Below are 12,014 nucleotides of genomic sequence, written 5' to 3' on the forward strand. Positions count from 1 at the left end.
ATTTGATGTGGATGTTTTGTGTGTTTGCCCATAACTTTGCACCTTTTGATGTAAATGTTTGAAGACAGGGTTTTTGTTTGTTCTGGATTCCATTAAAATGACCATTGCAGAGAAAGGGACAGGGCAACAACTCTTACAATTCCAACTATTGAATCCTGCAAGTTACTGTACTTAATTATACTACCTTTTTTTGCCATAACGGACATGCAAAACAATAAAAAATGGCCCACGCTACAGACGTCTATATTGGTCCGCTAATATTAGTAAAGGCTCAGTGCAACAAAAAAAAAAAATGTTCTATTATGATTTTTTAGGGGGTGCTGCTGCACCCTCAGCACCCCTAATTCCCCGCGGCTATGCCTTTACACTACTGCGATCTCTCATTTTGTTGCTGCACTCACATATTCTATCACAAAAGTTAGACACAGATTTATCTGCACATACTAAGTCGCTTTTATTAATACAGAACTGCATGCTACAGAGACTGTACAGCATAAACATTTATTCATTACAAAAACATGGTTTTGGAACCATTTAAAATAACAGGGAAAAAAACAAAAAATTAAACAAAAGATAAGAGCATAAAATAGAACAGGAACATCACAGCCGTTAAGGAAACATTCAAACTATTCATCATTAGCATCTTAATAAACCAGAGAAGAAATCGACAGGTTACAGTCGCGTCATGTCAACTACAATGGTACCGAGTGGATGATTCTCTTGTAGCTTTTTTTACAGCCTCTTGCAACATCAACATGCCTATTTTTTCTATCTACCTATATGTAGCTGTGTACTTAAAAGTGGCAGTTTGTGTATTTTTTTGTAGTTATTTCATAGTTTTTTATGAACCTCCTAATATACATAATTTGGCCCTTGTGGGTTTATACAGTATGATGTCCGTCTTTTTAATCAGTTTAAATTGTAATATTTGACAATCTGCTACCAAACACATTTGTTATAGCAACATTTATACTACATACATAGCAATCTATGTAACGTCACAGCAAAGTATGGTTTTAAAAAACAAAAAACAATCAACAACAGAAAAACCCTACAGCGTGGTTAGAGGGGGGAGAGAAAATTATCACAAAATTTGGCACGGAAAATCTGTACACAAATCTACAGTCTGGTAGAGATGAGACTGTGCAATAAAAAAGAAGGGCTTTGACACTTTCCCAAACTACTGAAGACACGGTACCCACTGTCCCTTGGTGTTTCAAGTTTCTTTTCTTCTTTTGTAAAATGGCTTATAGACGCATTTCTTGAAATGAAGTTGTGCATACCTCTGTTCGTGAAATCTACACAGTACATTGGGTGGAATCCAGGTTGTCAACAACAACAAAAAGATTTACCTTTAAAACCTCCTTGTAAAAATGGATCATTTCATATATAAGTTGCTTACGTTAAGAAAAAATATTTATACAATGTATTAAGAAAAGAAAATATTTAAAAAGGGACAACATACAAGATACAACAAGCAATCTCTAAAGCAATAAATACTACTGGTCCTAGCGTTGTGACATTTTGTATTGAATAGCGCAACCCCCCCACCCACCTCAATAGCCCTCCCCTGTCTCCCCTCCAAGTCCAACCACCCCACCTGACTCCACCCCCAAAGGTAAACAACAACAAAAAAGACAACGTAATGGAACAATGCACATTAAAACAATACCCCCCCCACACACACCAATATTTCTGTACATTTAAAGAAGAACAAGTAACATCACAATTAAAGTTGTTCCTCAGTAAGAGAGGTGTCTCCACGATCCTCATGCCCTCCAGGGTTTGTACGGGTGTCAAATGATTGGTTCGCAAGCTCGTATTTAATACAAATAATGAAGGAGAACCAACTCTTTCAAGAAAAGGGCTCATTGAATAATCATCTAACCTACCTTTTTATATCTGTCATTTAAACATGTTTAAGTGGAACTACATAACAATTTTCTGTTGCACTGTTTAACACTACAAAATAAAAAATAATAAAAATAAAAAGTTAAGAAAATGTTGGCAAATTCCCAAAGCTATACTCTACAGCTCTTTGTATTATTCATTCATTATAATAATTATATATATTTTTTGATAATGATGGGTCAAATATTGACCAATGAACTTTGATAAAACAATAACTAATTTTCAAAGCCTTATGGCACAGAAATAGACAAAAAGATAGAAAAGAAAGAGGGCCCAAATAGAGGTGTGCAGAGCTAGAAAATTAGGAAGGAAGGACAGGAGTGAATAAGGAGGGAGGCTACTCTATAGACTTGGTCACGAGCGACAGAGGCTGAGGGGCCGTGGAGTTGGGGTGTAGCGAGTGGGAATGACACAGCGATGCTGCCGAGGGCCTGGCCAGGGAGGCGCCTGAGGAGCCCGGTTGCCGCGAGGACGAGACATTGCCGTGGTCATGGGCTCCATTGTGGGCTGCGCCAGGCATTTTACCCGCTGCAGCAGCAGAGTTTTCCAGCAGAACCAAAGATGGCGTAGGAGGATGCCCAGCCAGGAGGTGCGGGTGGTGGAGAGGCTGGTGGGCCGGTTTCATAGTCAGTGAGAGAGGTTGCATTTGTTCAGTCTGAGGTTTGGACTCTTTCGAGGAGGGGGAGGGGGCCACCGAGGAGGGGGAGGATGGGGGGGAGTCTAGTAAGCTTCCGTCCGAAGAGGGAGGACTGGCACAGCTGCCTTCACCTTGGATGTAGCGAATGCACTTTTTTTTTCTCCTGGAGATGGGGGACAGAGAAAGACGCTTTTTAGCATGACATCCCAGAACTGACAGCAATCTGCTGGGCAATAGCTGAGCCTTTAGCAGTCAACTTAAATGCACCATCTTGTTTAATTTGCATAATATCAGTGTCTTAAAGATTCAATCTAAAACCTATTTCTGGGCCTTAAATTATTGTTGTTTTCTGGTGCATTTAAGTGGTTGCCACCACTACAGCCTAGCTGAGGATTAAGGCTACAAGTGGCCTTCTCAGATTCCCAGGACATATATAGTACAACACAGTACACTAAACAGACAGACAGGATAATGAAATAGGAGAAGCAGCAGGATGATTAAAATTATGGATGAGAAATGGATGAAGAATAAAGAAGGATGAAGAATGGTTTTCATGGCAAATCTATAACAGCTCACTTTTCTTTCTTCTATTTTAAAAAGTATTTTAATCTTACAAAAGCTCTGACGAAGGCCTTAAGGCAGATAGGCATATTAAAGAGCAGAGATACTATCAAGAGCAGTGTGCGTGCGGGTTTCTTCTTTTTTCTCAAACGTTTCCTCACAGATTTCTGATCTTGACTGAAACAAAGAGCTGGCCCTGGTGAAGAGCTACCGCCAGGGATCACCCTGCTCTTCTGAAATACTAGTCCTCCCTCCCTCTCTCCTCCCTTCCCTTCACTATCCTGACCTCTCTCTCTCTCCTTTCCTTTGAGGGGAGAGTTTGGATGCAGAGGTAAGAGTTCAGGGGCATGAACACTACGCTGCACCTGCCCCTAAGACATATGTGTGAGTATGAAGGGTAACGGCGTCATGTTTGCATTTCTGCTCGGGTTTGGACCCTCCCCTGTCTGGCGTGCCTGCAGCGTGTGTGTGTGTGTGTTTGTATCTGAGATGGCTATGTGTGTGCTATGTTCAATTGGGGTGGAGGAAGGCTGGGAGGGAGGGGAGCCTCTGCCCACCTCGTCTTACCCTGACCTCTACAACAACTCCTTATCACAAGGACTGTGCTTGCCTGAAGGGCAAATACACTGTGGTTCAGACTGTGTTGCTAGCTCACAGGGACAATGAGCAAGGAGAAAGAACAGAATTCGTAGGTGTGGAGGGAGGGAAGGAGAAGGGCAGAAGTGACTGAAAGAAATGATGCTTTGGTTCAGCTAGCCTTTGAGAAATGTCAGCATCTCTGTTCTATTGTTCAATCAAGGTATGGCCTGTTTGTCAAGTCATACCCTGTCTGTACAAACAGTGTGCGAGAGAGAAAGAGATGGAAAAAAGAGAGGGAGATCGATCAGTGAGAACTGATAAAACAGAGGAATGAAGAAAAAGGGAGAATGGGGAAAGAAAAGCAGACATTTAGACAGCCACATATACCTTACACTGATAGCATGCTGAACAAAAAAGGCAAGCACTTCTGTGACTGAACAATTACACAAAGAGGACAGGCACACAACATGGACACACAAGAAAGAGTGAACCACGGGAAATGTCAAATGAAAAGCAAGGAAAGGGAGTTGGGTTGAGTTGTCTGCTTTGGCTGTCAAAGACCCTGTATGAGTATTGTGTGGTATTGACTGTTAGCTACCATCGTAAAATGCTATTATTCTGCCAGTGCTAGGCTGTCTCTTCCTCTGTCAAGGCTAAACTGATAACTGCCTGTCAAACCGCTACAAATGAGCTAATATCCATTTTTTAACAGACATATCGATTGATAGTATGTGCCTGTGTAACATATTGATTTCTCAGTCTCCAGGGGAATTACGCCAGATGCATCTTTCAGGAAATGGATCCCAGTGAGGTCTGTTAACCTCTCGGCTCCTTAAACGAAGCAGGAATTATCCCTGGCTATTCCCAAGCCTGGCCCTCTGGCACCCCGTTGCTGCCTCGCTCATCATTTACCCGTTACGTTCATGGACTAGATCAGGTAATACTGTGAGAATATCATCCCTTTCTCAATGTGATCAACCATGTACGTCTTAATTAAAATCTACAGTAAAAGTACTTGTTACTGTTAAAACTGAGTGTGGAGCATTTCTAAAAGAGTTCAGCTGTATGAACGTCTTTGTGGATTACTTTAATTGAATGCCATGTGAATTCAACATTTATAACTACTCATAAAATGTGAGGGGAAAAGTGACTCGGTAAGATCACTCAATATCCTGTTTTCTTTGAGGCAATGACAAAATGGCAGAAATCTTTCCGGAGTAATAACTCCAGATCAATATTGAAAACAAAATAAGAAAAATGAAATGCGTTGATAGGTCGCATGCCTTGGGTTGACCAGTGATACACAGTACCAAACGGCATGTCACAATGGTCAGGGTAGAGGTGGGGACACAGTGCAAGCCAGACACAGAGAGGGGTATTACTTAGCAGAAACAAATACCTACCATGAAAATATTCCCAATTCAAAGACTGCTTGTGTCAGAACAGAAAGACAACATGTAGGGACTAAGTACGGGTTATCAGAGAGGAGTTTGGAGGAAGAAGAAGAGGAGGAGGAGGAAGAGGGCATAGAAGAAAGTCACTCTGGTGCCCTCTGAGAAGCAGGGCCAAGTCTTAGCATGACAAGGTTATCAAGAGGGCCAATTCAGACAGACACTTAAGACAGTTAGAATGTCAGGCACTTACATACTGCCTGGATAGAAAATGGATTTCAACCTTTCAACTTGACACAAGAATGGTATCAGAAACCATAAATGTGTTTTAAAAAATTACATTACAACAAAAATACCCAAAGGTCTCCTAAATTTGATTGTTTACAATGTTGCAACCGGGACCTTTCTTTACAATGTTATTGTTATCGCCGAGGTAGTGTACAAATAACAATGCTAGTAAATCCATTTTCTGCCACTGGGCTTCTAGTTTTCAAAGAAAATAAGTAAAATGACTTGTTTAGAGAAGCTATAGCAAAAAATTCCACAATCAGGAAAAGGAACAGATAAAAGAAGGCCATCAATTAACACATTGAAGAAAACATAATACATATATTTTCGAGGGATGTCTTGAGAAGACGTAAGAGAAGGAAGTGGTTGTCTAAACGGTTGTCCTCCCATAGATACTACAGGGGTATACCTGCATGGTTTGCACCATAAACTCAGCTGGTCAAGCCCGAACAAGGCACGACACTTCTTTGGGGTATTTGCATCTGTTAGCCAAAGAGGTAGACACACAAACAATACAAAAACACAGAAAATGGACACGTCATTGGACAGACAACACATGTAGGCAGGGCTTAGGTTTGGGCTGTCAACACTGGGACTTCCTCCACACAGACCAGGCCATCACGTCTCCAACTCCTCTCAGACCCAGTCTACCATCTGAAGAGTCCTGCCCCTCATTGTGGCTAAGAAAATACCCCCTATTGGACCCGCCCAACCCCACATCTATATGTAGAGAATCTAGAGTTATATACAAACACCACTCAAACAAACACACGCACACACATTGACGCATACCCTGTTAACCCTGTTCCCAAACACCAATAAAACTAGTGGATAGAGGCAGGCCAAACTGGCAGGGCTGGGTTGGAGGAAGAATTGTGAGGTGGCGAAAGCCTGGCGAAGGAAGGAGAGAGGGAGTCGGGGAGGGAAGGAGGAAGTCCCAGCTCAGAGAACAGCCGACACCTGGCCCTGGTGTTCATGCCACACACACCATACACACCTGCACGGGCCACACCAGTTATTCTGCTGATCGAGCCCAAAGCGCGCTCGACACTTCTTAGGAGCGCTCAGGTCTGATGCCACAACAGGGAGGGAAGCCAGCAGAGAGGAGGAAGAAAAACCAAAAAGGAGGGAAGAGAAAGAGGAGAAAAATAAAGGAGAAAAATCGTAAACCAGTGAGGCTGCGAGTCTCGAAATCGTGGCATATTTAGCTTATTTCCCCCCCTAATTAAAAAGATGCAAGTAATTGTGCAGTATGCCTTTATAGAAAAGGACTGTCAGAAGACACAGTTAGTGTTTCAGACATTAGTCAAATCAAACCACAAGCAAAAAGTAAACAAATGCATAAATGTGCAAGGATTAAGTATAAAAAAGCGAATAAAAAGATAATAGGTATTTGTTTAAGGTAGAGAATACAATGGGGGAAATAATGCAGACATGATTACATTTCTGCTAAGTGCCATTCATAGTTATCTTTTTATCAGCATATTTGAAAAGGAGAGGGTATAGGTGGTAGGTGAAAGAGGCAGCAGTATCAGACTGTTAAAATAAGGGAAGGTTTGGGTTAGTCCCTGCCAGCAAAAGCATTAAAGGGTTGAACCCTACTGAATGCAGCAAGGGCACTTCTACTTAGACCTGAATTCAACCACCTGACACAATGTTTTACTTTACCTTGACCTGTCAACAAACAATTTGTTGTGTAATCTTCTAGAACTCTACCATGGGCTCTACACAGCCAGCCCAATTCAGATTCCCCCCCTTCGAATTTTGACCAATCAGATCAGCACTGAATATGTGCAAAAATCTGATGTGGTCAAAAGACCAATTAGTGGGAAAAAAATATCAGAATTTGGCTACCTGTGTAAATGCAGCCATAATGGCTTAATAATCATATGTAGAGCAAAGTTTACACTTGGGTCAAAGGAGGAATCCTGTGGTGAGTTGTTTGAATCCAGGCCCTAGTTTGAGCAGAGACAGCATGGAAGGGCATAGAATAGGCCCAACTCATGCTGGCCCAGGGAAAGGAGAAGGTGCAGCTACTGAAGCAAATAGATTAAGGAGGTTTACCCTGACTGACATCAAATCTCTGGGTCATAACTCAACATTAAGATTCTGTAACTTTTACAGTCACTGCTAGAAATATATACTACATATTGATTTGGCCAAATGGGGAAGATTGTTCTGGAATGAATTACTTTAACATAGAAGCATCATTAAATAAATGTGTAAGTATATCAAATGAAACATACTTTTGCTAGTATAATAAATAAAATGGTCAAATAAATAAACATAATCAACATTTTAAGAAATAAAGCAGCAAACAAAGTCAATAACATCCTTCAAAATATTGTATTTAGCTTAGTAAAACTACTTTTAAATATAATATAATACACATACATAGATAAATAAATACATGATAAACCAAAAAGAGAAAAAAAACAAGTTAGTAATTTAAGACTCAAAATGACATTAGCACCTGTAATCGGAGGGAGTGAAAGGCAAGGGTTTGGAAAATATTCTCTGTGTTCTGAAAAAAAGAACAGATAGAGAGGCCTTCAAGAGGGGATCCTTCACGTAAACGAGCGTAAAATACAGTTTAATATGCCGCATTTCTCCTTCTCAACTCACAATATGGATTATCAGAAGAATATGAATAATAAGAATATAAAATGAAGAAATAATAGAATTAGCAAACCTCCTTAATTTCAAGAAGTGGGTGATTTTTGTTTGTTTGTGTGCATGCATGCAGACAAGCAGGGGCAGCCCATGTTACACACACACACACACACACACACACACACACACACACACACACACACACACACACACACACACACACACACACACACACACACACACACACACACATATGCACCCACACACGCACAGACACAGACACACACACAAGCACAGTCTATCTGCAGGGCACAGGCATTATAACACACAGACACACACAACACTGGCAAAGTTAATGGCTCTCACAACGCTTAAATTTCACATTCTCAAAACACACATCACAGTATCATAAATGCTGGGGGCAAAGTGGAGAGGGGTGATGTTGGCGGGGGTGAGGAGGAGGGATGAGGCTGGTGGGGGGGGGTCATGCATATTCAATGTTATTAGCTGGGGAAGGCTAGGGGAGGGGATGGGGAATGGAAGGAGGGGGCGAACAAGCAAGTCTACCATTTAAATATTGCATTGGGTAGCATAACTATGTACAAAAAAACGAGCCAGGCACAACAACACAAAAATAAAATAAAAACGGGCTAGACTTTTATCTTGTGAGATGTCACACAGTCCTGACACATGATGGGGCTCCTCTAATAGGAGGTAATTGGCGCTCACTTACCATTGCCCTCTCCTGGCTGCTTATCCCTTTTTCTCTTCTTCTTTTTGCCCTGTTGGTTACCCGCCAAAAGAAGAGAAATAGACAGGAACCTTAGTTATTATATTGCAGAAGACCCGAGACATGAAATAAAAACGGGGCCCATATTTCTGTTTATTTATTCATTCATTCTCTCGCTCTCTCTGCCCGCTGGTTTTAACTGCCACTGCAGGCCATAACAGAATTTTCCCTTCTCACTTTTTGTACTTTTTCCCCCTTCTTTTATTTTGCTGCATTTTATATAGAGGCTTTGTTGGTTTGTAGTGAGGGAGTCAGATTTGTGCACAATGCTTTGGGCAGGCTGAGAGGAGTCAGAGTTTCACTGGTCAATCTGTACTGCTGGACACACCAACGCTGGGAGAGAAACTTCCTTCAGCAATCAGCATTTCAGGGCTTTTAGGCCCTGTTTAAATAGCCCAACATGTCTACTGTAAAGTATATTGGAGATTCCATCGACTAAGGTGTTTAGGGAAACAGACAGCAGGCATTGCTAAGGAGGTGAGCTCTCAGCTCAGACAGAACAGCAAGAGCACTCATCCCAGGGACATGTTCTTGTGAGGGGAGAAATACAGGATGTACATGTTGAAAACTTAAAAACTTACATAGTTATCTCGTGCTGACCAGCCTGGGTAGAGCTGCATGTGAAGCTGTCGCTCTTTCCGGGCCAGCTCGTAGTATTTCGCCTGCTCCTCTCGTGTTAGGGCATGCCACTATCGACAGACACACAGAAAAAGAGAGAGGGAGGGGAAGAGAGAGGGACAGGACATAATACAAAGAGGTGAGTGCAAGGCGAGAAGACTATAATTGTCAACAGTAAACATGACCATGTTCAGCCAAGAGCAGTGAGAGGTAGAGACAAAATAAGATATAGTGAGTGAGCCTCTGTATAGTTGTGTTGTCTCTCTCTCACCCTTCGTCCCAGGATCTGGTTGATGGCAGCGCTCTCTTTCAACGTGCACTCGGCCACCACCTTGGCCCTCATCTCCTTCATGTAGAGCATGAAGGCGTTCAGCGGCTTCTTTATGTGGGGCTGCTTCTTCTTCTCATCCTCCTTTTTCGAGTCCTGGTGTTTCCTGTGGAGTGTGTACAGTATAGTACTGTATGGTTGGCAAATACCCAGAATTGGTATTAAACAGATTATTGTAATGGTAGAATTTAGAACAACAAGACCAGTGCCAATTTTGACTACACTGCTGTTTAGTTTACAATGGTGAAAACAACCAGGTATGTGTACTCACGAGCTGTTGAGGCCTATGTCGCTGTGGGAGGACTCCTGCTTGACGTTGGGCGTGACGATGGCAGGGTGGGGGATGCCAGTCTGGTGCAAACTGTGGTGAGGGGGGACCATGTGGTGAGGGAACCTGGAGGACAGAAAACTGTGTAAATCGTCAGAGTGGACACGTGTGAAATGGAAGATGGACACATATTAGACACAAATAGACAGAATATGCTCACTCGACATTAATACAGATGTGCATATATACAGGGCCGAATCCTACCTTGAGGTCCGAGCATGAAAGGCCGATTTTCACGCAAATCTCTCATTGACGTCCAATGCATGACTTAACACAAAAGCTTGAGTTTCGCATGGGTATATCAAGAAAGGATTCGGCCCATAAGTATCACAAAATTTAGATCTCACAATCACATCGAAACTGTTACACAGCAAACACACGCTACATATCATAATGAGTTATATTTCATACAGTATATTCATTTTAAAAAGAGAGTCCGTTTGTGTTGGAGTGGGAAGAGTGTTAAATAGAAAGACAGGGCAGCCATTGCACTGAAGGTTTCTCTTTGACAAGCCCAAATGGTCCATACAGACACTTCAACTACACGTGTCCTTGTAATGGATTCTATAAAATCCTCACTTGCTTCCATAACAGAGACAAAATAGTGACTTGGCTCCCCTTTTCTCCAAGGTGAATTCAGTGTTTAGTGATGACACCCCTCTCTCCGGACTGTGGATGACAAATACAGGTCCCAGGATGTCTTGCCCCACTTTACAATGTGACAAACTACAGTTCTATGGAGTCTTGTGCCAAACCGCTGGGTGAGCTGATGTCAAATCCCAGTCCCAGTGCACCACTTTATCTTTAATCATTGGCAAGGCACCTTTTTCTGTGCATCACTGTGTTAGGCCTATTCTATCTGTCCTCATGCTTGATCCGAATTATTAATGGTGTTACCATTCTTTATCTCCCCCCTCTACATCTTCATAATACTGGTAGAATCATTTCATCATCTCCCACAGCTACAGTGATTGAGGGCAATAACCAGCATCTATTGAGCAGTGTGTGTGTGTGTGTGTGTGTGTGTGTGTGAGAGAGAGAGAGAGAGAGAGAGAGAGAGAGAGAGAGAGAGAGAGTAAATGTGTGTGTGTGCAAGATTATTTGTATGAGTGTGTCTGTGTCTGTGTGTGCACAGTATATATCTCAGCTATGCATGACCGTTCACAAATCATAGAAAAAGAGTGGAGGATGAAGAAGGGCAAAAAAGGAGGAATATTATATATATTTTTTAAACAGCTCATTATCTGGCTATGTCTGGCTGCATGGCTCGGAGCCAGAATATAATGATGAGCATAAACTCGCCAGGAACAACTCGTTTCTGTTGCAGGCGATCTCTGGGGAGTGTTCCCTCTCTCCCTCCTCCCTCTCTCTTGCTCTCTCCTCTCCTCCACTGCTCTTCTCTCTTCCCTTTATCATTGACACATTTGTGTTTGCGCCATGTCATCTGCTGAGGCGACCGAGGCAGTGGCTGCGGATCACTCATCATTAGCCCGCCACACTTCCTCTACTCTCTCTCTTCCTCTTTCTCTTTTTCCTTCCTTCTCGCCTTCTTTCTCTCTCTCTTGGTGCTCTTGTTAAGTTTCCTCTGTTCCAGCATCCAATTTTTTTCTCTTCTTCCTTCTCTACACTCCTCCTCCTCCTGCTCCCTGTCCCCTTACCACATCCACATTCCCCCTCCCTCGCCCCAGCTGCCACCGCGCGGCCCAGGTTATGGTTTAAACATGACGGCCATCCCTTTGATGTGCGGGGGCATCATCATCTTGCCTCATCAGCACAGAACAGAACAGCACCTTGGACCAATTTAGCCAACCCCCAGGCTCCTATGTCTCAATCTGAAAGGCAAGGATGGGGGGTGGGTCATTGGCTGCAACACAGGCCCAGTGTCAGCCAGTGCCATTTAATTGCCAATGTGAGGAAGTACCCCTGTGCCTGGTTAATGTACAGGATAACGAACTCGGCCGGCGCGCTTT

The 12,014-nt window shown here is 42.6% G+C and overlaps 1 protein-coding gene across 32 annotated transcripts in view; it reads right to left on the reverse strand.

The window, feature by feature from the left end:
* Positions 1-429: 429 nt before the first annotated feature.
* The window catches only part of LOC112224184 (transcription factor 7-like 2), a 97,134-nt gene continuing 85,549 nt past the window's right edge, over positions 430-12,014 (reverse strand). For 3 of the 32 annotated variants that reach the window (XM_024387565.2, XM_024387555.2, XM_024387573.2), the window contains 7 exons: positions 9,988-10,125; positions 9,660-9,846; positions 9,352-9,459; positions 8,714-8,777; positions 7,841-7,891; positions 6,365-6,437; positions 430-2,711 (listed from right to left, as the gene is read on the reverse strand). In XM_024387565.2, the coding sequence (XP_024243333.2) occupies positions 2,249-2,711; positions 6,365-6,437; positions 7,841-7,891; positions 8,714-8,777; positions 9,352-9,459; positions 9,660-9,846; positions 9,988-10,125 (1,084 nt within the window). In that variant the 3' untranslated portion in view covers positions 430-2,248. Of the gene's footprint in view, positions 2,712-5,090; positions 5,153-5,775; positions 5,850-6,364; positions 6,438-7,840; positions 7,892-8,713; positions 8,778-9,351; positions 9,460-9,659; positions 9,847-9,987; positions 10,126-12,014 lie in introns of those variants that run through there. The other 29 variants (XM_024387569.2, XM_024387564.2, XM_024387583.2 and 26 more) reach the window with 26 other exon arrangements.

This window comes from Oncorhynchus tshawytscha, linkage group LG25 (genome assembly GCF_018296145.1).
Source record: "Oncorhynchus tshawytscha isolate Ot180627B linkage group LG25, Otsh_v2.0, whole genome shotgun sequence".
Taxonomy (NCBI): Eukaryota; Metazoa; Chordata; class Actinopteri; order Salmoniformes; family Salmonidae; genus Oncorhynchus; species Oncorhynchus tshawytscha.